This window comes from Nicotiana tabacum, chromosome 12 (assembly GCF_000715075.1).
Source record: "Nicotiana tabacum cultivar K326 chromosome 12, ASM71507v2, whole genome shotgun sequence".
In the NCBI taxonomy this organism is placed as follows: Eukaryota; Viridiplantae; Streptophyta; class Magnoliopsida; order Solanales; family Solanaceae; genus Nicotiana; species Nicotiana tabacum.
In genome coordinates, this window is record NC_134091.1 from 58,496,009 (window position 1) to 58,523,304 (window position 27,296).

The following is a 27,296-nucleotide window of genomic DNA, read 5'->3' on the forward strand; positions in this document are numbered from 1 at the left end:
TTGTTATTGTGCTGGATGGTTGCGGGACTTGAAGATGTACCTGCGTTCCTATTGTAGCTGCCTTTTGTTCAGGGTAGCATTAGATTTATAAACGCTCTGTTTATGTATTATTCAAACAGACTATGTATTTATTTCATTTCCGCTTTGTATACTCTATTCTTAGAAGCTCATGATTTATACTACCAGTTCTTGGGGAACGTATAAGGTTAAGATAATTATTTACTTAAATTTCTTTAATAATTGTTATTGGAATTGGATAGTTAAAAGTTGGCTTACCTAGCGGGTTGGGTTAGGTGCCATCACGACTAGTTGGATTTTGGGTCGTGACAGGTACCCAGTAAGTATATTGTCTTACCTCGCCGAAGTAGTGACGAGGTTTTTTAGTTAAAAAGATACTCACGATCATAACTTGTACATCAGACTAGTAATAGAAACAATTATAGAGCATAACAAATAAAAGTACGATAAAATAGCTGTGCGAGGTAGTAAATGATTACTAGGAGAAATCATAGTAGTAAATTCATAATTTTCTTAGTGTGAAGAATATATTCAAGATATCAAATAGAATGGCATGGTAACACCTTCGTGCATATTTCTCATTCTCACCTAATATATGTTTTTAAATCAAATCAATTGGCATGGCAACACCCTTCGTATATTTATCTCTTTCTCATCGAGTATACATATAACAGTACCAACTAGGTGGGAGAAATGCCAATAAAAATAACAATAAGGTGGGAGACACATAGGAAATAATAACAAACAAGGCAATGCAAATGGACAAGAGGAACGGACTAGGAAAACAGCATAGAAATTATGACAACAATTAGGAAAGAAGAATATAAATTTCACTAACTAGCATGGTAGGAGGCTTAGATGCAAATATAACAAACAAGAAGAAAATCATAATATTTGCAAGTTAAACAGATAGAAGGCATGAATAACGCATCAACAATTGGGGTTGAGGACACATACAGAATGACTACAAGTCACATAGAAAATATAGGTGTACAATAACAACTCAAGATAAAGGCATGAGTGTATACACAACAAAAATATATCACAATATAATGTATGTCCCTCGTCCTCGCCTGCAGAGAAATACCCTTCGTGCCATAAACATATGATAATATAAAATAATGCACGGCATCACCCTTCGTGCTTTTACTCTCATCCTCACATAATAATATAAACAAAATGGCACGTTATTATCCTTCGTGCATAATAATGTATATGAATGGCACGACATCATCCTTCGTACTTTATACTTTTCCTCACATGATAATATATATGAAATGGTACGACATCACCCTTCGTGCTTTATACTCTCCCTCACATGATAATATATATAAAATGGCACGACATCACCCTCGTGTTTTACACTCTTCCTTACCAAGCACATATATATCATTAACAAGCAAGGTAAGAAGCATAAATAACATCAAGGAGAGCGTTTAAATGAATGTTCCAATTGAACATCAATCACGACTTTCAAGTCCATAACAATTCAATAAATCTCAAGTACTTTTTTATTCAAGTATTTTAACAAGTCTCAAAAATGATCTTCCCCTCAAGTTTAGAATTCAAAATCTCAAGAATAACGGTCATAGCGTCGTATTTGTGATTAAATATAATAACGATCGGATTTAGTACATCAATTATTTCACAAAAGTTCGTCAGATTTTTAATCAAATTATAATAAGCCAAATCATGATTTCTAGCATTTAACGTCTTATTCATAGAAATCTGGGAGTCAAAGAAGACATGAAACAAGAGTGTCACATAACTCTACAAAGCACAATAAATCGTATAATTTATCCCCAAGCATGATTAACCCTGGCACATGCATATATGCTAGTCACCTCATATATATATCACCCCCGCATGTAGCAAACAATTGCAATTAGTAGGAAATATTCCCTCAATAAAGTTAGGCAAAACACTCAATCAAGCCAATTCGATACACTAGAAGCATTGTCCCGCTCAAATCATCCTCCGAACGGATCGAATATATAAAATAATGCCTAAGGAAATAATTCCAAATAATAAAGATCGAATTTATAATTACAACCCCGAAGTCAATCAAAAGTCAACGTGTGATCCACATCCCAGAATCTGACAAAATTACAAAATTCGAACACCCATTCAACCACGAGTCCAACCATACCAAATTTAGTCAAATCCAATCACAACTCAACCTTCAAATCCTCAAATTAAAGCCTATGAAGTTTCTATAATTTTTCCTAAATTTCCATCTCAAAACACTAATTAAATAATAAAAATAATGATATATTCATATATATTAACCAAATCCAATTTAGAATCACTTACCACGATGAATTTCTTGAAAAACCCACGAAAAGTATCCTCAATTCGAGCTCCAAAGTCCAAATGTGAAACAATAATCTAACCCACAGTGCTGACCGTGCATGTTTTATGTGGTCCGCACTTCCAGGTTCTGCGGCCATGATCCAAATTGTGCGGCCGCACTTCAGCTGCATCTGCACTACAAGGCTTTAGTAAATTGACCTTAACATTCTGTGCAAATATCTAAATGATGAATGGTTTAACTTTCTGGAAACTAGACTCAAAGGGTTACAACCTTTATGTTTATATCATCTCTAAATACCTTATAGATTAAAATATATAAGCTTTCAAAATCAGACCATCAAACTTGTGGATTTCTCCTGCTGCGGTCCGCACTTTTCCTCTTCGGTTCGAACATTTTCCACTGCGGTCCGCATATGAGGCTTTGACTTAGCACTCTAAAATGTGCCTTCTGCACTTCAACTGCTCCAAAACATCATCAAAGTGCCGAAATTTCCAAACTTATTCAAAACTCACCCGAGGTCACGGGGACCCCATCCAAACATATCAAATCCTAAAATACGATACAAACTTACTTGAAGCCTCAAATCACACATAACAATATCAAAATAATGAATCGCACTTCAAATCAAACTTATTGAACTTCCGAATTTGAAAACTAATGCCGATTCATACCAAAACAACTTCGATTGACTTTAAATTTTGCACACAAGTCATAAATGATATGACAGAGCTATTCCAATTTCTGGAATCACAATCCGAAGCCGATATCATGAAGGTCAACTCCCGGTCAAACCTACGAACATTTCAAACCTTCAAATTTTCATCTTTCGCCAATTAGTGCCGAAACCTTCTACAAATATCCAAATGAAATTACGGGCATACGACCCATTCCAAAATCACTATCCGGGCCTAACGGAACCATCAAAACTCAGATCCGAAGTCAAATATGCAAAAGTCCAACTTGGTCAACTACTCCAACTTAAAACTTAAATCTTGAAACTCATTTTTCCAAACAAATTTCGAAACACCTGAAAACCAAAACTGACGATTCAAACAAGTCATAATACATTATACGAAGCTACTCAACACTTCAGATAGCTGAAGGAAGTGCAATTTCTCAAAACAACCAGTCGGATCATTACAGTTGTCATCCATTTGTTACATTATTATAGACAATATATATATATATATATATATATATATATATATATATATATATATATATATATATATATATATATATATATATATATATATATATATATATATATATTTATGCATAATAGGTCAACGAAACCTAAAAGGTGAAGATGATGATGAATATTCAAATGAGTGTGATGGTACGTGAACAATAACTCAATTAATGATAAATCATGTCCAATATATATTGATAATTCATGCATAATAGGTCAACGAAACCTAAAAGGTGAAGATGATGATGAATATTCAAATGAGTGTGATGGTACGTGAACAATAACTCAATTAATGATAAATCATGTCCAATATATATTGATAATTAGAGTTGTAGTTCAATTGTCACTTATTTGAGTTAACTATTAACTTTTTTATAGAGGATGACATCGACTGCTGGGACATTTGCGATAAAGGTATGTATTATGTGTTTTTTTTAGATATGGGATTAATTAAATTAGCTACATCATAAAATTGGTGACTCTAACCATATAAATATTTTCATTAATAGAGTATTGGGATATAGGAGATCCTACAAATGTATGTGAACATTGTGGGGCATATTTTCTATTCGAAGAAAGAGTCAATAAGCAGTATAAGTCTAAACGACCAGTATTTACTTTATGTTATAATCGTGGAAAGATAAAGCTGCCGAATCCAAAGGACCCTCCTCAAATTCTAACGCAATTATTATTTGGATCAGGTAAGGAGAAACATCTATTTTAATCTTTTTAAAAGAATATTGCATTTCATATGTAGTTCGTTAGTCTTCAGTTGTATAAAATGCAGGTCCTAAAAGTGACCATTTTCGAGAGAACATTAGGATTTATAATTCTATGTTCTCATTTACATCAATGGGGGAAAGATTGATGTCTCTGTCAATCAAACACGGGGACCAAGAACATTCAAATTGTCTGGTCAGAACTATCATCAAATTGGAAGTTTATTGCCTCCTGATGAATCCAACCCGAAGTTTGCGCAATTATATATTTATGATACAGAAAATGAAGTACAAAATTGTGATAACCCAAAATGTCATCTTTAAAGTTAATAATTAATTTTGTATTTTAAGACCTCAAAAAGTACTATTTATCATTATTCGACTTGCGTGCGCAGTCCATAAAATTTTTCGGAAAGTTTTTATGTGAAAAATAGATTAAAATATGAATTAGAGCTTTAAAACTCAACTAAGTTGACTTTGGCCAATATTTTGAAAACATGGACTCGGATCAGTATTTTGACTATTTCGGTAGGTCTGTATCGTGATTTGAGACTTGGGCGTATGCCCGAAATTAAATTCCGAGGTCCCTAGCCCGAGATATGGAATTTTGATGAAATATTAAAAGGTTAAGTTCAAATAGTGACCGGATGTCGAATTATGTGAAAACCACCCCGGAATAGAATTTTGATGATCCAAACAGCTCCTTATGGTGATTTTGGACTTAGGAGCGTGATCGGAATTTTATTTGGAAGTCTGTAGTGAAATTAGGCTTGAAATGGCTAAAATAGGAATTTAAAGTTTGGAAGTTTGACCGGGGAGTTGACTTTTTGATATCGGGGTCGAAATTCAGTTCCGAAAATTTTTATAACTCCGTTATGTCATTTATGACTTGTGTGCAAAATTTGAGGTCAATCGGATTTGATTTGATATGTTTTGACATCGAATGTAGAAGTTGGAAATTCTAAGTTTCATTAAGCTTGAATTGGAGCATGATTCATGATTTTAGCGTTGTTTGATGTGATTTGAGGTTTCAAATAAGTTCGTAAGATGTTTTAGGACTTGTTGGTTTATTTGGTTGATGTCCCGAGGGCCTCGGGTGAGTTTCGGATGGTTAATGGATCAAAAATGGGACTTAAACAGCTGCTGCAAACTCTCTTCTGCTGAGCAATCGAGCCCAGAAGTCGAGCCCAAAAATTGAAGGCCAGAAGTCGAGCCCAGGAATCAAGCCCAAAAATCGAGCCGAGGATCGAAGGCAAGGCTCGAGGGTCATGATCGAAGGCAAGCTCGAAGGCCAGTGATCGAAGGCCACTGGTCGAAGGCTCAGGATCGATGCCATGGTCGAGGCCATGATCGAAGGCCCAGGCTTGATGCCAGGATGGAGACCATGATCGAAGGACCAGGCTCGATGCCATGAAAAAAGGCCCAGGCTCGAGCCTGTGATCGAAGCCACGATCGAGGCCTAGGCTCGAGGGCTATGATCGAAGCCACGATCGAGGTCGAGTTTCGAAGGCTGCCTGGGCAGATTTATAAAAGAGGACATTCGTCTCATTCGGCATTTTTAACAAACTGGAACTTGAGCAGAGGCGATTTTTAATAGATTTTCAAGGAAAGACATTGGGGTAAGTGATTCTAACTCGGATTTGGTCAATATACACAAATATATCATTATTTTCACCATTTAATTAGTGTATTGAGATGGCAATTTGAGAAAATTTTAGAAATCTCATAAAAATGAATTTTTGAGATTTCTGTGTCGATTCGGAGTCGGATTTGAGTGAAACTGGTATGGTTGGACTCGTAATTGAATGGGTTATCGGATTGTATAAGTTTCGCCGAATTCCGAGACGTGGGCCCCATATGCAATTTTTGAACTAATTTCGGATTTTATTGAAAAATATAATATTTTCTTATGAAATTGATTCCTATAATTTTATTTGACTGTATCGAATTAATTATGACAAGATACGAGTCGACCGGAGTCAGAAAATCGAGAAAAAGGCATACTACTTGGTTAAATTGGAGCAAGTCGAGGTAAGTGACTTGTCTAACCTTGTGTGGGGGAAATTTCCCCTAGGATTGGTATTGAAGTGATAAATTGTAATGTGTTGGAAAGTTGTGTACACGAGGTGACGAGTGTATACACGAGCTAAATGTGAAAGATTATATTTTTAAATTGTGTAGATCACAGTTGCGCATTAATTAAACTATTTTATTCTGATATATTCTTCGTCATTGATTTAATGTTTTAAAGTTGCTTGACCTTTTCCTGCTAATTATTTTACCTGTTTAGTTGAAAATTGGTTTTTTTATTCTATGCACTATTTGAAGTTAATTTTTTTTAAATTAAATATTATTAATATGAAGTATTTGATATTTTTAAATTTGGTATTGAAGCAACGTATTAAAGATTTTGAAATATTATTTTGCTTAATTATTTATTCCTGAATAATTTTGTAAGATTTTTGTACTCATTGTGATGGACCCGTGAGCTCTTTATTGTAGAAAACTATTATTGATGATTTATGTTGTCATGAGCCGTGATCTCTTAATTGTGGAAAAATATTATTGTTAAAGTATTTTGGCAAGTTAAATTAATTGAGAACTTGAAGTGCAAATTGTGATATGTTGTGATGTTGATACGCATGCGGTAGTATAAGGTCTGGGTATTGAAACGCATGCGGTGAGATAAGGGTGGCTTGATACGTGTGGCTAGTAGGGGGAACTACAAGAAGTCATGCGGTGTGATAAGAATGGCTAAAACGCGGGATGCTATTTCGGGAAAAATGGTTTTCTTTAAAATAAATTGTGAAGGCTCCCGTGGTGAGATAAAGAAATGAGATATTGTGAATTTATTTATGATTTGGGACTACGAGGCGGTACCTCGTGAGTGCCCTTGTTGATATTGATTTATGGCCATAGTTGCCTTTGATTATTTGTTGTGATTTTCATAAAGTTGAAAGGAATTCTGTTTTGATTCCACGAGATATTAATTGCCATTATTTTGTGTAATTAAATGGTGACATGCTACTTGATTCATTTCTATTGTCATTTTATTTTATTATATTGTTAAATATTTTACCATGCAATTATTATTTTCCAGTAGGGCCTCACTTGACCTCGTCACTACTCTATCGAGGTTAGGCTTGGCACTTATTGGGTACCGCTGTGGTATACTCATACTACGCTTCTGCACATCTTTTTGTGCAGATCCAGGTACTCCTTACTAGCCCCGACATCAGTGAGTTACCTGTGCACGGAGACTTCAAGGTATATCTGCCAGCGTTTGCAGACTCCGGAGTCCCCTTCTATCATTATTGTGTTGTTTCCTTATTTTCTTTAGACCTTGATATATATAGAGACATTGAGGATAAATTCTTAGAAGCTTGTAACTTATTTCTACCGGGTTTTGGGAGTTGAAATTATTTGAATTGTAGTTTATTTATTTCAGATTTAAATTTTTATTCCGCATTGATAGGCTTATCTAGTCTTAGAGACTAGGTGCCATCACGACATCCTATGAAGAGAATTTGGGATCATGACAAAAATAGAATTCATGCTGTGAGGTTTGGATTCTACAATTAATGAATTATAACACGTAAATATATTTTGCATGAAAATACAATATATTATAATTTCATATGTATGTATTTCTTCGCAGTCGTGGCCAAACCATGAACAAGCTTCATGCTGAGATTGTTAATGACTTGAAGCAAATGCTTGATGGCAACAATATTTTGGCAAAGACATTTAGAATGGTAAGAGATAGATTTCAAAAAGATAGAAGCTACAATGTTAGACTCAGATTGATAGGAAAAAGGAGCACCGATGGAAGAAGATACAACTTGCCTACGGTTTCAGAGGTAGCTGCTTTGGTGGTGGGAGATTTTGAACTATCTAGATGTGATAGGGACATCATTATCGAAACCCAATCCGAACAGTTACAAAGGATAAATGAATTAAATACTGCCTATTTAGGTTTATAATATCCTTTACTATTTTTATATGGTGAAGATGGATACAGAGAGGACATTCCTTTAGACAGAGATGATGAATCAACTGGAGGAAGGAAATGTTTTAGCATGCGGGAGTATTTTGCTTATAAAATTCAAGAAAGGAAGAATGAAGTTCTGACGATTGCGTCTTCTAAAAGATTATTTCAGCAATTCTTGATTGATGCATATACAATGAGCGAATCTTCTCGATTAAGGTATATTAGGCTTAACAAAAAAAAAATTGAGATGCCACATGTATAAAGGGTTACAAGATGTTATTTTGCATGGAGAAATTAATCCTTCTTCTCAAGAAAAAAGGATAATTCTACCGTCCAACTTCACAGGGGGTGCACGATACATGATTCAAAACTATCAAGATGCTATGGCAATATGCAAATGGGCTAGGTATCCTGATCTTTTCATCACATTTACTTGCAATCCAAAGTGGCCTGAAATTCGTAGATTGAGGGTCATCCGGACATTTTATCTAGGGTTTTCAAAATTAAATTGGACCGTTTGATAAAGGATTTATGAGACAATCAAAATTTTGGAAAAGCAAAAGCAGGTATTCAATTCAATTTCTAAAAAATAATAACTACTTTTTATGTTACATAGGATAATAGATTTTAAAATAAATATTCCAACTTTTTATGAGGTGTAATAATATTTTTGGTGCAGTGATTTATACAGTTGAGTTTTAAAAATGAGGTTTGCCTCATGCTCACATCTTGCCTTTTCTTCACGAGCATGATAAATACCCAACTGCTGCAGATATTGATCGAATCATTTCTGCAGAAATACCAGTTGAATTGGCCGATCATGTATATTATAAGGCTGTGCAAAATTTTATGATGCATGGCCCATGTGGTTCTGCCAGAAAATATTCTCCTTGCATGCGAAACGAAAGATGTACCAAGTATTTTTCAAAAAGGTTTGTTGTGTCAATAACAATTGATGAAGAGGGTTATCCTGTTTATAGCCGAAGGGATAATGGTAGAACTATCAAAAAGGTTGGTATTGACTTGGATAGTAGGTATGTGGTGCCTCACAATTGGTTCTTATTACTTAAGTATGGTTCTCATATTAATGTTGAATGGTGCAATCAGTCAAGATCTATTAAGTACTTATTTAAGTATATTAACAAAGGAAATGATCCTGTTACTGCTGCTTTTTCTCAAAGTGTGCAAGAGGAAGATTCATCAAATATTTATGAAATAAATATGTGTTATGATGCTTGGAGAATATTCAAATTTCCAATTCACCATAGAGAACCTCTTGTGGAAAGACTATCATTTCATCTTCTAAATGAACAAAATGTTATATTCTCTGATGATGGTGTTACAAATAGACCAAGTGTAAAGGAATCAATGTTTTAAATTGGTTTGAGACAAATAACATATTGCCAGAAATAAGAGAATTAACTTATGCAAAATTCTCTCTTAAGTTTGTTTGGAAGAAACAATTGAAAAGATGGGAGAATAGAAGAACTTCTTTATTTTTCATTGGAAGAATTTTCTTTGTTCCGCCTAGAATTGACGAATTATATTCTCTCAGATTGTTGTTAAATGTCATTGAAGGTCCAAAATCCTATGAGAATCTTAAAAGAATTAATAATCATAACCTTCTCACTTTTAGAGATGCATGTTATGCACTTGGGTTATTGGATGATGATAAAGAATATATGGATGCCATAAAGGAAGCAAGTAACTGGGGAATGCCATCGTATCTTAAGCAATTATTTGCTATATTGCTGTTATCCAATTTGATGTCTCGGCCAGAATATGTTTGACAATCAACATGGCAATTATTATTAGAATATATCCTTCATGAAGAAAGAGTGTTGTTGACTGATCCAGGTATAAATATAAACTTTCTATTTTCAAGTTATCAAATAATGTTTCAGTGTGTATATGAGGATATCAATAAAGTAGTTGTTTGTAGTATAATAACTAAATATAGTTATAAAGAGGATAAGTGGACAAAAAATTACATACTTATATATCCTTATAGTTATTGGAGTGTACATGTGAGGATATAACCAGTCTAGTTCCAAGTATATTTAAAGGGTTAACAAATATAGTCTTTAATAACTCCAAGACTAAATTTTGCATAAACTTTAAAATGAAATCTGCAAATTTTATTTTTATATAAACACAGTTTCTAACTCTTTGTACTTGATTCTTTGCTTATTTTTTTTTATAATTGATATTCTTTAATTTATGACCTTTATTTCTAAGATAATATGGAGTTGCAGGATATAGCATTAAGTTTTTTGTTGTGTAAATCATAATTAAAAGCAACTATCCTAACTAAAAGCTAAATTAAATATACCTTATTTGTATAATCATGTAATATCATTTTTATATTATGGTTATTTAAATTCTATAATTATTTTTGTTCTTTCAGAGAGTTAACAGATGATGAATTGAAAATCGTTGTTTGTAAAAGTTGGAAAAAGTTTTGAAAAGCTGTGGAAGAAATTTTCAGGATTTTCCAACAATGCCAAGACCTCTTTACAATGAGGAACAAGTTGACCATAGAAATAGATTAATCCATGATGAATTATGTTATAATTACCATTCTATGTTACAGGAACATCAACAATTATTAATGAATTTGACAGCTGAACAAAAGTCGATTTATGACAAAATTATGAGGGCAGTGAATGAAGCCAAAGGTGGATTATTCTTTTTGTATAGTTATGGAGGAACTAGCAAGACTTTTATTTGGAAGACTCTGTCTTCTGATGTCACGACCCAAATCGATGGGCCGCAACGGGCACCTGGTACCTTATTCAATCGAGTACCAACATAACGTATCTTTTCGTATCATACTATCAAAGATAACTGAGCCAGAGAGGCTGCCGTGATACAAGTAGAATACAACATGAAATACCAACTTATACTTAAGACATATAGGCCTATAAGGCCAAAAGGAGCAGCACTCTTACACTAAACATAGGCCGACAAAGCCATACAATCTTTCATATACCTGACATTTGTCTACAAGCCTCTAAGAGTACATAAACATCATAAAGGTCAGGACAGAGCCCCGTCATACCAATCAATACATGTCCTAATGATACTGACCAAATAGCAACTCCAGAGCAAATGGAGCGCACCAACATCTTCCATTGAGCTGATAGCCTACTTGGAGGGCTCTCAACCTGTCTATCGGGACCTGTGGTCATGAAACACAGCGTCCCCCGGTAAAGGGACGTCAGTACAAATAATGTACCAAGTATGTAAGAAATGAACATCAGTAAATAAAAGTCATGAGAGAAACATGGAGTAAAAGACTCAACAAGTATGTCTGAATAGTTCTGTAAATCATTTCATATTTATAATGTCATGCATATGCCTATAAATGTCATACCATGCATAGGTATATGCATTCATATCATCATCAAGCCTCTGAGGGCATCCCATCATATCATCTCGGCCACTGTGGGCAAATCATCAACGTATACCAGCTTATCAGGTGGTGGTGCGTATATAACGCCGTAACCTTTTCCCATATCCCATATATATATATATATATATATATATATATATATTGCCATATGGTCATGGGTCAATGTGTATGTATAAATGCATGAAATGCATAAGAATTACTTTAATAGGATTTTTCCGAATGTCATAAAATTAATATGCTTATCGGATAAACTTTATCAAATACGTAATTTTCTGAGACCCATGAACAGAAGATATAATAATAATTCACATGGGGAATCAAGAATATACACACCCCTATTATTTCTATGAATAGAGTCATTTATGAAAATTGTGCATTTGCTCGTTTCGTTTGTATCGTATTGATCATGCCAAAAGGAAAGAACGGATAACCTTAACATACCTCAATTCCATCTTTTGATGACTACGTCTAGTAAATCCTTTTGATAAACATCTAACCTCGAATGCTCATACGAACTCGTTGAAGGTCATAAACGTTGGATCAAACTTTGGTTGCATTCTTGATAGCTTCACGTTAATTTACATCACAATGAAATAATAACCCAATTCACTTTAAAACTTATGTTCAAAATCATTAAGTAGGAATGGGACGTTGCTTTCTATAAGAAAGAGAGATCATTTGATGCCTTACAATTTTTGTCTTCTTAATGGAATTCTTAGGAAAATGAAATAAAGGTGCACATATCTTTAATGTTGCCACCACCTTCTTAAAGTCATGAATAGATGACATTTGCTGCCAAATTCCCATACTCCCACGTGGATGTTGTCCCCTAGTATTTATCCAAAATTCTCACTTAATTATTTATCCACAAATATTTAATTAATACCATAATTATCCTCATAATTAATTAATTTTCCACATAATTTTCTAATTAATTAGGTAATATCCCATTACCCAATAATTAAGAATTATCTCAAATTACTTAAAATACTACTCACTTTTAACACACTTTATACACCGTAATATCATGGTCATGTGGTACCTTGTATGTCACTAGTCCATAAATATAGGATATTTTAGCTCGGGTCGTATTTTATCCCAAAATGATAAATTTTGACGAAATTTATTTTCTTCGATTCACTTACCCTCTCACCTTCACGAATTAACTTATCACTTGTTTGAAATTGCACAATACTTATAATCTTCAAATAATCTTGTCCTTGAACTGATGTCAATTATCTTATGACAAATTCAACGTACAATACTACAGGGTGTAACATCGTCGTAACAAGTTACTGTGGAGCGTAACATCATCGTAATAAATTACTGTGAAGCATAACATCATTCCCCCATTTGGAACATTCGTCCTCGAATGTTGACTAATGCACTTATCATTTTCATAACCTATGTCTTCTGAATACTTTAGTATTCTCTCTTTGCCAACTAGGCAATTGTTCTGTGAATAAATCCAAAGGCCAAGGCATTCCCCCTCTAGGCCCCTTTCTCATACCACGACTTGTGGTCGGAATTCTTCCAATCTCGTAACTACTGCTACCTTCTGTCATGCAGCCTGTATGACTTTGTCCTTGTACGTGCGCCTATGCGACTCTTCTCTCCTTTTTCCTCCAGCTTTTAGCCAATCTCTAGGCCTCATTTTGTGAATATATATAAAATTATGACAAGCTGTCCTTCTGGGCGTCTATGGCTTTACTACATCTAAGTAGGTGCCCCATTGTTACTGAGGTCTGCTACCAAACTCCAGGTTACTCTCGTTGCTTATCCCATATATATAAATCTAAATCCTTTAATGCTTTCTCATTACTATTCATCTTAAGTATGACGGCCTGATCTCATCTCATATTGTTGAACTTTTATCCATCTATTGTTGATTCACCTTAACGTTGATCTGCAATCTACTAGTGATAACTTGAAACCTCTTACGTAATACATTATCACCCGGGCTTACGTTGTATCAAGAAATATTTGAAGTGATTTTTCTGATCCATTTAGCGGTGATACCGTACTTCAATAACCGTATTTTATAGCATCTCATTGTGATTCACTTTACATGGGTATTTTAATCCCGTACAATTCATGATATCCTCTTCAAGTCATTACTCAATCGAAGGCCCAAACGTCATTCTTTATCTATCACAATTACACCCTTATTCTACTACCAGGCAGCATTCCATCTCTTCTAAATGCTATTAGTCTTAGATTTCTTTGAGTTCATTCAGGCTACACTGAACTTTCTATAACTTAGAGAAACCATTAGCTCTTTTGTTTACATGGGCTTAATCCCGAGGACTTATCCATTGTCGTCACCATCTCATTCGCCCTTTCTCATCCTTACTCCTGTCACAAAACCTTGTCGCTTTACTATACTTTAGCTTGCGACCTATAGTATCTATTTATACTATTCGCAACCTTTCTTCAACTTGCTTGCACCATAGATTTCCTTATGTCATTCTGTAACATCAAGCGAGACATCACATCGTCTCCAACTCTTCGTTACTCTCTTAATCAGGCTATTCGATACCTAGAAACCATAGGCTGGAAGACATGCAGCTGACGATGCCGCGATAATTCCTGGATACTGAATCCTAGTGCTTTTAGCCTTCTATCCGAAGTATGGACTATCCACAACCTTCTGCATTTGAGTATCTCGTGCGTTGTTCACCTTTACCTTACTACCTTAAAATCTTGCATTGTATCTTCTATTTCTTTCATGACCCCCTTCCACATAGGTATAGTTCACATCCACAACTTGAAGCTCTATTATAATACTTGCACCTCTGTTGTATACACAATCCGGTGAGAGCTTCATACTGACTTCTTATAAGGCTGGTACTTTTGTGACTGGCTTTATTGTAGAGCCGTTATAGAATATGGCTACTGTACTATCTCTCTTGTACCTCTGATATCAAGAGTGATTCTGCAATGTCTTCAATCACGATTTCTATAATTTTCTAGGTCCAATAATCAGACTCCTGATTTATTTTGTTGATGTAACTCTTTAGTTTCCTCTTCCTTCTGATCAGCCTTTATATAGGCGTAAGCTATCTCCTGATCTGTGGCTCATGGCATTTCTTTAGCCTTTAATGGGGGCTATGGAATATCCATGATACAATCTTCTGACAAGTCAATTCTTTGTCTATGTCCTGGGTTTAATTCTTTCATTTAACTTATACCGGAGTCTTCTACGGCGGTATGAATGTCAATATATATTCCACATGGATAATACTCTGAAATCTTAAGTGTGTTTATAATGTAACTAGATCTGGATCATTGATCGAATAATTCCTTTCGTTCCATCTCAGCTTTCTTTAAACGTATACTATTACTTTTCCTGGTCATTCTTCCATTTGTTGCATGCATACTTAGCTTATCTTAGTGCCCACACATATTGGAATTCCATACAACTCATATGATCTTGAATATCACTTCTGATTTTACTCCCCGTTCAATAGCCACGGTAGGCACCACCTTCTTGGTGTGCATACAATGTTATTGTGAGACTGTTGTTATAAGACCATTTCCTCCTTAGGTTACTGAGCTTAGGTTGAAGCCTTCTTCCTTACTTTCTCATCTAGTCTTTCATTGTAGTATTTAGGGAGAATCCTCTGACTCTTGTAAAGCTGTGAGCTTATTATATTATATATTCGACAAACCTTTTGAAGTCCTTCCCTGCCTATAATTATCCGTAGTTACTTACTTCCATGCCCTTGTGCTTGAAGTATTGCGTCAGAGCTGATATTTTGACTGTCTTCCCAGTGAGACTATCTTTTATTTCTATAACATTCATATGGTACTTTTAACTATCCTAACTCTTGTCTGAATATTTCTCAAGGGTCACGATGTCATATCTGCGAGACTGAATTCCCAGTTTTGGGGTTCACTATGTTTATCTTGCACGATCTGTTGATTTGTCTCTAACCTCTTGTCTAGCCATAACTAGACTCTTCCTGAATCAACTACTAACTACTCGTTGGTCCATTCCCATATTAATATTTCGCGTAATCTTTCTTGGGTTATTTCTTTTGTCTTAACTTACATATCGCACTGGCTCCTTATCTATTAATAACATCTCGGGCATGAATCCTTACTTCCTCTCTTTGACGTCGTGTTTGCATAATGTCCTGAAATCATTGCACATCTGTAGGATTTGAATGACTGCAATCTCATCCCTTTCTCATTTTTATCGCACTCTCCCTTCACCATTCCGTAGTTACTAAAACCACTTAATTCTGACTTAATGCCACATCACTCTATATTCGCCCCTTTTAGGGGAGTACTAAGAATTGGAGCTACGACGATCTACGTATAGATGTTTTACCTCTTTATCTTTGTCTTCTTTTCATATCATTGATGATCCTCAATCGCCTTGCGGTAATCCTTCTGTACCAAGGATAACAGAATTCCTTACTCACGAGGGTGACAGTGTAACTGGCACACACAGTCCCTTAAGCTTAACTTTGCTCACATTGCTTGCTTTAGGGAAGCGTCTTCCTGAATGACCATTCTCTGAATTTCTCATGGATCTTCTTCTGTTGTCCATTCCATTATCTCCGGAACGCAATCTAAAATTTTCATGATGCCGACCATTATCAAATCACCTAGTCCCTAATTCATGTTTAGTTTATTTTGTTCACCAGCCCATACCGATTTCTATTATTCTGGGGTCTAACTTTTCCTTCTGGTAGTCGCATTAGAGTCACGAACTTATTTCTCGAAATGAAGATATGACTTTATGGCCTATACTCTTTTGTTATCTCAAGGCCTGCCACCTCTCATCTTTTCCTTCCTATCACGACCCAATTTCATCTATAGGTCGTGATGGCATCGGACACCATTGTCAGACAAGCCAACAATAAATACTAAATAAATTCTCATTTTAATATTTTTGAAGTCATAGTTGTTCCCCTCAATTAAATAGCAGAAGATGACATTTACCAAATACGTACTAATATCTTTAAAAATTTCCAATACAGTGCAACCCATAATCATCCCAAAACTCGGTGTCATAAGTGCATGAGCATTTACTAGGGAATTAAAATAAAATACAGCATCTGTCTAGAATACAAATTAGACAGGAAAATATAATAACTCTGAAGGAGACTCTATTAGCTACGGATCATAATATAGAATGCAGCTCACCTATGTCCCCACAATTATTAACCACATCTTTGCGCCCACAAGGCCACTATACATATATGTACCTGCACAATAAAATGTGCAGCAAGTGCAGTATGAGTACGAAAATAACGTGTACCCAGTAAGTATCAAGCCTAATCTCGAAGAGGAAGAGACGAGATGGCCGACTATGACACTCACTATGGGTCAATAATATTAAATAATCATGAAAATAGAAATATTTATATCAGCGTGATTCATAGAGTTAACAATAATTTTATTGTACCAGCAGAGGTAATTAAATTCCTTCAATTCCAATAATTCTCATTATATTAATTAAATTTCTTCAATTCAAATAATTTTTAATCTATTAATTAAATCCTTCAATTTCAATAAAAATTCCAATTTATCAAATAGCTTTACAAGCTGCAATTCAATTTCAATAAATTTTTAATTTATCAAATAGCTTTACAAGCTGCAATTCAATCTCAATAAATTTTCAATTTATCAAATAGCTTTACAAGCTGTAATAAACTGTCCAAGTATCGTGTAATTATTATTATTATTATTAAGCACGATTTCTGCCGAGAACGTACGACCCGATCCAGAGTGTCGTGTACACTGCCGAGGGACGTGGGGCGCGATTTATAGATGCATCTATCCTGCCGAGGCGTTCGGCCCGCTTCACAAGAAAGGAGGACATTTTCTTATGTGCCTCCGGAAGGACAGTATGTTTATTATAAGATAAATTTGGGAGGAGAACAGTTTTTTTAAACAATTAATTGATTTAAACAAAAATTAGGCATATGAGATTTCCATCCTTTAATATCTTTATCTAACAATTCACAATATATTCATATAGATATCAATTAATATAAATAAATAAAAGAATACAACCTACACAAGTAAGGCATGCTTTGAGTCCTAAATTACCCGGACTTTAGCATTTAATAGTAGTTACGCACGGACTCTCGTCACCTCGTGCATACGTATCCCCCCACAATTAGCAATAATTATTTAATTTTTAATCACCTAGGAGGTAATTTTTCCCTCACAAGATTAGACAAGAGACTTACCTCGTCTTGCTCCAATTTAATCCACTATAAGGCCTTTTCCACGATAATCCAACTCTGCATGGCTCGAATCTAGCCAAAATAATTTGATACAATCACTAAAAATTATAGGAATTAATTCTATAAGAAAATACTACATTTTTAATAAAAATTCCGAAATTAATAAAAATTCATCAGTGGGGACCACATCTCGGAATCCGGCAAAAGTTATGAAATCCGACAACCCATTCAATTACGAGTTCAACCATACCAGTTTCACTCAAATCCGACTCCGAATCGATACCGAAATCTCAAAAATTCGTTTCTATGAGATTTCTAAAAAATTTCAAATTTCAATCTCAAAACACTAATTAAATGGTAAAAACAATGATATATTTGTGTATATAAACCAAATCCGAGTTGGAATCACTTACCTCAAATGTCTTTCCTTGAAACATCTACCAAACGTCGCTTCTGCTCAAGCTCAAGTTTGTCAAAAATGGCAAATGGGTCGAATGCCTCTGTTTTTATAACTTACAGATCTGCCCAGTTCGATCTTGGGAGCTCGATCTCGGGAGCTCGATATCGGGAGCTCGATCTCGGGAGCTCGATCTTGAGAGCTCGATCTCGGGAGCTCGATCTTGGGAGCTCGATCTCGGGAACTCGATCTTGGGAGCTCGATCATAGCCCAGAATTTCCAGCAGAAGAGAAAAAAAATTGCAACAGCTGTTTAAGTCCAATTTGTGATCCGTTAACCATCCGAAACTCACCCAAAACCCTCAGGACCTCAACCAAATGTACCAACAAGTTCTAAAATATCATACGAACTTAGTCGAACCTCTAAATCACATCAAACAACGCTAAAACCACGAATCATACCCCAATTCAAGCTTAAGGAAACTAAGAATTTTCAACTTCTACATTCGATGTCGAAACCTATCAAATCAACTCCGATTGTCCTCAAATTTTACACACAAGTCATAAATGACATAACGGAGCTATAAAAATTTTCGGAACTGTATTCCGACTCCGGTATCAAAAAGTCAACTCCCCGGTCAAACTTCCAAACTTAAATTCTTGTTTTAGCCATTTCAAGCCTAATTTCACTACGGACTTCCAAATAAAATCCCGATCACGCTCCTAAGTCCAAAATCACCATATGGAGCTGTTGGAATCATCAAAATTTTATTCCGGTATCGTTTTCACATAATTCGATATCCGGTCACTATTTGAAGTTAAATTTTATTTTTAATCAAAATTCCATATCTCGGGCTAGGGACATCGGAATTTGATTTCGGGCATACGCACAAGTCCCAAATCACGATACGGACCTACCAAAACTGTCAAAATACTGATCTGAGTCTGTTTGCTCAAAAAGTTGACCAAAGTCAAACTTGGCATTTTAAAGCCAACTTAAGGAAATAATTATTCCGATTTCAACCCAAACACTTTCAAATCCCGAACCAACCATCCCACAAGTCATAAATCATTTAAAGCACATACGAGAAGTTTTTATTTAGGGGAAGGGGTTCGAAAAGTCAAAACGACCGGTTGGGTCGTTACACTTCCCATGGCTATAGACTCTATAATATTGTCATCATTTTCATCATTATTTTTTTCTACCGTTGTCGTCCATGTATCATATCTTACTCATAAAGCTTCATTAACTCTCTTCTTATTTCCTTGCTAACATTTACGCCTATCACTTTATTCTGAAAACTCCAACAAGACATTCTTTTTCTTTTAGCTCCCCTTGCTCCATCTTAGGGTTGCCTAACAATCTCGTTCTATTAGGGACAGGAGCCATACTAAGGTAATATTTATCCCTTCCAGGATTCCATTGCTTGTCTTTGTACTACTCATATCTACCTGTATTATTTTAGAGTGCTCCATCTGGGTGTCTCACAAGGAGATCTATTAGCACATTTGCAATATCCTTTGGAAATGTCAGCTAACGCTAACAATCCATCTACCATTTTGGGTTACCCTAACCCCAGCTAGATCATGATATTCTGCCTTCTTTTATACTACTTCTGTTAGCCCCCATATGGCATAAATGAGATGGGCGTGATCAATTGTATATATCTCCGTTACTGTTGAAAGTAATTCAGAGTGCTTATATTTCTCTGCTTGAATTGTAATTACTGTTAACCTCCATTAACTGGGTACCTCGTACCCTTCTTCACCTTGCTTCTTTTGCTTGTTAAAACTTGTGTCTACCTTCCAATTCTCTTATTCCTTGTTACCGTAAGAGTGGATAGATATTCTTGCCTTAGGCATCCTCATCAAGAAGCTTACACATCTTAGTACACACATGATCTGTTGAATACCTCATATTTATCCATCATAAGCATGATGCAAAAATTAAGTTCCTCTTACTCAACTCTTCTGCAGCTATATTTCTTACCAACCGTCTTTCTGGATGTAGGCATCGTCGTATTATGAATAAGATAGAGTTTAGAAAATTTAGTTCTTACAATTGAGCTCTACCACACGATCTAGAGTACGAAGAAATAATGACAATACTAAATGCCCTGTAGCCTCCTGCTTATAAGTATGGTTCACAACACACCCATAAACAAGACTCTACTAGACACGGCTTGTAGACTCCCTAGGACAGAACTGTTCTGATACCACTTTTGTCACGACCCAAACCGATGGGCCGCGACGGACACTTAGTACCTTACTCAACCGAGTACCAACATAACATATCTTTTCATATTATACTATCAAAGATAACTGAGCCGGAGAGGCTGCCCTGAGACAAGTAGAATACAATATGAAATACGAACTTATACTTAAGACATACGGGCCTATAAGACCAAAATGATCACTCTTACACTTAACATAGGCCGACAAGGCCATACACTCTTCCATATACCTGACATCTGTCTACAAGCCTCTAATAGTACATAAACATCATAAAGGTTGGGACAGATCCCCGCCATACCAAACAATACATGTCCTAATCATACTGATCAAATAGCAACTCCGGAGCAAATGGAGCGCACCAACATCTTCCGTTGAGCTGATAGCCTACTTGGAGGGCTCTCAACCTATCTATCGGGACCTTCGGGCATGAAACACAGTGTCCCCCGAAAAAGAGACGTCAGTACAAATAATATACCGAGTATGTAAGGAATGACATTAGTAAATAAAAGTCATGAGAGAAACACAGAGTAAAAGTCTCAACACGTATGTCTGAATAGCTCTGTAAATCATTTCATATTTATAATATCATGCATATGCGTATAAATGTCATACCATGCATAGGTATATGCGTTCATAACATCATCAAGCCTCTGAGGGCATCCCATCATATCATCTCGGCCACTGTGGGCAAATCATCAACGTATACCAGCTAATCAGGTGGTGGTGCGTATATAACGCCGTAACATTTTCCCATATCCTATATATATATATATACATATATATATATATATATATATATATATATATATATATATATATATACGTGTATATAACGCCATCTGGTCATGGGTCAATATGCATGTATAAATGCATGAAATGCATAAGAATTACGTTAATAAGATTTCTCAGAATGTCATAAAATTAATATGCTTATCGGATAAACTTTATCAAATACATATTTTTCTGAGACCCATGAACAGAAGATATAATAATAATAATTCACATGGGAAATCAAGAATATACACACCCCTAGTATTTCTATGAATAGAGTCATTTATGAAAATTATGCATTTGCTCATTTCGTTTGAATCGTATTATTCATGCCAAAAGGAAAGAATGGATAGCCTTAACATACCTCAATTCCTTTTTTTGATGACTATGACTAGTAAATCCTTTTGATAAACATCTAACCTCGAATGCTCATATGAACTCGTTGAAGGTCATAAACGTTGGATCAAACATTGGTTGCATTCGTGATAGCTTCACGTTAATTTACATCACAATGAAGTAATAACCCAAGTCACTTTAAAATTTATGAACAAAATCATTAAGTAGGAATGGGACGTTGCTTTCTATAAGAAAGAGAGATCATTTGATGCCTTACAATTTTTGTCTTCTTAATGGAATTCTTAGGAAAATGAAATAAAGGTGCACATATCTTTAATGTTGCCACCACCTTCTTAAAGTCATGAATAGATGACATTTGCTGCCAAATTCCCATACTCCCACGTGGATGTTGTCCCCTAGTATTTATCCAAAATTCTCACTTAATTATTTATCTATGTAATGACCTGGCCGGTCATTTTGAGAATTTAAGTCTCGTTCGATGGCATAAGGCCCTGAGCAGCTTCATATTATATGTATTGACTTGCGTGCGTAGTTGAATTCAGTTATCGGTTGTTTCGGAATGATTTGGTACACTTAATCCCTAAAACGGAAGCTTAACTCTTAGAATTTTCACCGTAGTCGGAACTATGTGAAGACGACTCCAGAATAGAGTTCCGTCAGTTCCATTAGCTCTATTAGGTGATTATGGACTTAGGAGCGTGTCCGGACTGTAAATCCGAGGTCTGTAGCTGATTTAGGCTTGAAATGGCAAAAGTCGAATTTTTGAAAATTTGGACCGGAAGTGAACTTTTTGATATCAGGGTTGGAATACGATTCCGAGAGTTGGAACAACTCCGTTATGTTATTTGGGACTTGCCTGCAAAATTTGACGTCATTCTGGGTTGGTTAGATTGATTTCGGCACGAGTTTTCAAAGTTGAAAGTTTTGGAAGTTCATAAGTTCGATTCGTGGTGCGATTTATATTTTTAGTGTTGTATGATGTGATTTGAGACCTCGAGCGAGTCTGTGTTAGGTTTTGGGACTTGTTGATATGTTTAGATTGGGTCCCGGGGGCCTTGGGTGAGTTTCGGATGGGCTACGGGTCTTTTTCCCCTATTTTTGAACCGATGTTATCTGTCATCTGGTTTCCTTCATCGCGTTCACATCCTTGCCTTTGCGTTCGCGTAGTGTTATTTTGGAGGGTGAAATAATTCCTCTTCGCGTTCGCGTGTCACTTACGCGTTCGCGTAGCTATTCCATTACACTCTCCGCGTTCGCGAACGTGTTGTCGCGTTCGCGAAGAACAACTGGGCAGCTTTTGTTTCTCTTCTTCGCGAACACGTCCCTTTCTCTGCGTTCGCGATGCACAAAACCCTGGGCAGAATATAAAGTCCTCTATTCCGAAGGTTTGCCATTTTCACCATTTTTGGAGTTCTAGAGCTCGGTTTTGAGCGATTCCTTGTGGGTTTTTCATGCAAATCGATTGAGTAAGTGTTCTTCACCTAGAATTTATTTATTTCCATGATTCTATCTTTATTTTTATCATTTAATTTATGTTTTGAGTTGAGGAAAATGGTAATTTTTGAAAGAAAAATTAAAAATAAAAAATCACAATTTAAGAGACGAAATGGTATCGGAATTTGATGATTTTTGTATGGTTAAACTCGTGAGTGAATGAGTGTTCGTATTTTGTGACTTTTATACGATTCCAAGACGTGGGCCCGGGTCGACCTTTAGGGCGGATTTCGGGATTTTTGTTAAAGTATTGATTTTATTAATTAGATGAGTCTATTATGGTTGTATTCATGTTATGCAATTGTGTTTGGCTAGATTTGGGCCATTCAGAGTCGGATAATTGAACAAAAAGGGCATTCTTACGGACTGGTTGAGCTTGGTTTGAGGTAAGCATCTTGCCTAATCTTGTGTGGGGGATTTTCCCCTTAGGGTTGAGTTTTCTATGTTGATTGTAGTCCATGCATGCGAGGTGACGAGTGCGTGCTCGGACTTATTTGTGAAAAGTTGGGCTTTTAGGATTCTTAGGTCCTTATATTCACTGAGTATGAAGTTGTCCTTGATATGATTAAGTTTCTATTCACTAGTTTCACCTCTACATGCTTTAATTAGAATTAATTGCTTTCAGGATTCACTCTTATTGCTTATTTGACTCTTATTTGACTTAATTGTAAATTTTACCTCCTCTATTGTCATGCTATCTTTTCATAACTGCTTATCTTTATTTGAAATTATTATTATATTATCTTATAATGTATTCAGTCTTAATTGAGGTTATGATTATCTTTCCGCTGCTTATCCTTAATTAAATTGTTGAAAATCCTTAGTAATTTCTCAATCTTAAAAAGAAGTTTTAGATATCCTATATCTTAGTCGACTTATTTTATTTGGAATTATTTGACTCGTGTTAGTTTCCCTGTTGTTGAAATGTATATTGTGGGATCGTTGATACACATTAGTTTTCATTTGTTGAGTTGTTCTCTTTAGGCCTAGCATTCTTTACTGTGGTTATTCCTTGTGATTTGGTCCCACATTTTTCCTGTGATTTAAAAGTTCTTGAGTTGATTTACTTGTCGTACTTTGTATTATTGCCATTGTTGTTGTTGTATTTGTTGTGGTGATGCACGAGGTTTCTGCCATGCGGTTGTTATTATTGTGATGCACGAGGTTTCTGTCGTGCGATTATTGTTATGGGATTGCATGAGGTTTCTGCCATGCTATTGTTACTATTGATGTTTGCACATGCGGCGTGACAAGGTGGAATATATATGTGTGTGTTGCGCATGTGGCGAGACAAGGTAGGAACATTATTATGCACGTGTGGCGAGACAAGGCGGGCATTTATGTTACTATTGCATACGTGGCGAGATAAGGTGGACTGTGTCAGGGATTGATTTGTGATGATTTATGGCCTGGGGGCATTCTTGTTGTTGATATTTGTGTAATGGTATGCGTACCTATGTGAGATTTATCTTGTGAAAGCTGTGAGAAAATATTCTACGTGATGTTCGTTCTTCTTCTTCTTCCTTATGCTTATTTGTTGGTATGGACTATGTTAAGACACTTGCACAAGCATACACGTAGTTAAGCACTCTTATCGGATAAGAGGTGTTCTTGATATTGTTGAGCAAAGATGCTCACCCTTGTTTACTTGTCTTCTATGTGAGAATGGCTCTATTGGAACGTGAGTCGTCAGTGTGGTTATGAGGGCACATGATGCCCAGTGTTATGGTTTAGGTATTGAGACCCGTGAGTTGTGAATTGTCCGAGGTTTGGTACCTCGTGGAGTTGTTGACTAAAACCTGATGTAAAAGCGGTTGTAATTACTGAGTTATTACTTGTCCTTGTTGTATTCGTGATTCCGGATTTAGGTTGTGTTCCATTCACTTTGTCTGCGTCATTTTCATGATATTCCGCTGATACTTGTTGTTTCTTGCTTTAATGCCATTACTGTATTGTGAGCCATATTGCATAGTCTTTATGTAGACATCATACTTTTGTTATTCATGTACTTATATCTGTTCGGTTTATTAGACCAGTGGGTGTAATGACTGTTTTTCGTCACTACTCTACCGAGGTTAGTCTTGATACTTACCGGGCACCGCTGTGGTGTGCTCATGCTACTCTTCTATACATTTTTTGTGCAGATCCAGGTACTTGTTTGTTAGCTATCTGTGTGGACTGTTGCTGTGGAGACTCAAGGTAAACCTGCTGCTGCGTTTGCAGGCTTCGGAGTCACCTTCCAGTTTTCGTTTTGCACTGTTTATTCTTATTTTTGGACAGTTGTATTTAGAGTTTTCTAGTAAACACTCTGTAGAGCTTATGACTTGTACTACTGGTTTTGAGAATTTTAAGAGATTCTATTTAAATAATATTGTTGTTTTAATTATTGTTAGGCTTACCTAGTCCCTAAGACTAGGTGCCATCACGATACCCAACAGAGGAAAAATTAGGTCGTGACAATCCACAAATTTCTAATTAATACCATAATTATCCCCATAATTAATCAATTATCCACATATTTCTCTAATTAATTAGGAATATCCCATTACCCAATAATTAAGAATTATCTCAAATTACTTAAAATACTACTCACTTTTAATACAATTTATACACCGTAATATCATGGTCATGTGGTACATTGTATGGCACTAGTCCATAAATATCAGGTATTTTAGCTCGGGTCGTATTTTATTCCAAAATGACAAACTTCAACGAAATTCATTTTCTTCGATTCGCTTACCCTCTCACCTTCACGAATTAACTTATCACTTGTTTGAAATTGCACAATACTTATAATCTCCAAATAATCTTGTCCTTGAACGGATGTCAATTATCTTACGGTAAATTCAACGTACAATACTACAAGGTGTAACATCGTCGTAACAAGTTACTGCGGAGCGTAACATCGTCGTAATAAATTGATGTGAAGTGTAACATCTGACATATGATCTATAAGAGACATTGTGTTAAGTGTTGCATCAAGTGGCATTGCATCTCTTTTGTTACCAGGTGGTAGAACAGCTCATTCGAGATTTGCAAATCCTCTCAATCCAACTGAAGATTAAACATGTAATATAAAGCAAGGTAGCCCTCTAGCAAATTTGATTATAAAGACAAAGTTGATTATTTGGGATGAGGCACCGATGATTCATAAATATTGTTTTGAAGCTCTTGATCAAACTCTTAGAGATATTCTTAGATTTAAAGACGCATCTAGTGCTGATAAACCTTTTGGAGGTAAAACAGTTGTTCTTGGTGGCGACTTCAGACAAACTTTGCATGTCATTGCAAAAGGATCTAGGCAAGATATTGTTAACGTTACTCTTATTTCTTCGTATTTGTGGACCCACTGCGACGTCTTAAATCTAACAAAGAATATGAGGTTGCAAAGAGATCAGTTAGATGCACACTTGGATGAGTTAAGAAATTTTTCTGAACGGATTTTGGCAATCGCTGATGGAAGGATTGGGAGTTCCATTGATGGCATTGAGAAGGTCCAAATCCCTGATGATCTTCTTATAAGTAATTGTGATGATCCAATATTGGCAATTATTAAAGCTACATATCTAGATTTCTTTAGTCATTCCAGTGACATAGATTACCTCCCGCAAAGAGCAATTCTTGCTCCGACTCTTGATATAGTGGAATCAATCAATGAATATATGGTTTTACTCAATCATAGTCCCGAGAAGACATATTTTAGTTCTTATACGGTTTGTATATCTGATCATTCTTTTTCAACTTTGGAGCACGTACATACACCATAATTCCTAAATAGTATTAAATGTTCTGGAATTCCAAATCACTCTATCACTTTGAAGGTTAGTGTTCCTGTGATGTTGCTGAGAAATATAGACTAATCATCACGATTGTGTAATGGCACGAGGTTGATCATCACAAGACCTGAAAATCGGGTTATTGAAGCCAAGGTTTTACATGGTAATATGGCTAGACAAAAAGTGTTTATCCCGAGAATGACGTTGACACCATCAGATGCAAGGATACCTTTTAAGTTCCAGTGAAGACAATTTTCAATTGTTGTATCTTTTGCTATGACAATTAATAAAAGTCAACGCCAGTCATTATCTCATGTGGGGTTATTTTTCAAAAAGCCAGTATTTACTCATGGACAATTGTATGTTGCTTTTTCAAGCGTGATAAGTAGAAAAGGGTTGAAGATTTTAGTTT

At 35.6% G+C, this 27,296-nt stretch overlaps 2 protein-coding genes across 2 annotated transcripts; both read left to right on the forward strand.

Annotated features, from left to right (window-relative positions):
* The first annotated feature begins 7,914 nt into the window (after nt 1-7,914).
* LOC142167180 (uncharacterized) lies at nt 7,915-10,024 on the forward strand. The gene is made up of 5 exons (XM_075227340.1): nt 7,915-8,143; nt 8,255-8,450; nt 9,113-9,245; nt 9,342-9,590; nt 9,680-10,024. The coding sequence occupies exons 1-5, from the start codon at nt 7,915-7,917 to the stop codon at nt 10,022-10,024; spliced, it is 1,152 nt and encodes a 383-aa protein (XP_075083441.1).
* A 16,227-nt stretch (nt 10,025-26,251) lies between these two features.
* LOC107759389 (uncharacterized) lies at nt 26,252-26,875 on the forward strand. The gene has a single exon (XM_016577326.2). It carries the CDS (start codon nt 26,252-26,254, stop codon nt 26,873-26,875), a length of 624 nt encoding a protein of 207 aa, XP_016432812.2.
* Nucleotides 26,876-27,296: the final 421 nt, after the last annotated feature.

Excerpts from the sequence above, each read along its gene's own strand:
- LOC142167180 (XM_075227340.1), top strand. The coding sequence starts at position 7,915 with ATGAACAAGCTTCATGCTGAGATTGTTAATGACTTGAAGCAAATGCTT. Across the intron at positions 8,451-9,112 it reads AGCGAATCTTCTCGATTAAG|AAAATATTCTCCTTGCATGC; the intron begins GTATATTAGGCT and ends TGGTTCTGCCAG. Across the intron at positions 9,591-9,679 it reads GTGTTACAAATAGACCAAGT|TTTGTTTGGAAGAAACAATT; the intron begins GTAAAGGAATCA and ends TTCTCTCTTAAG.
- LOC107759389 (XM_016577326.2), top strand. The coding sequence starts at position 26,252 with ATGATTCATAAATATTGTTTTGAAGCTCTTGATCAAACTCTTAGAGAT.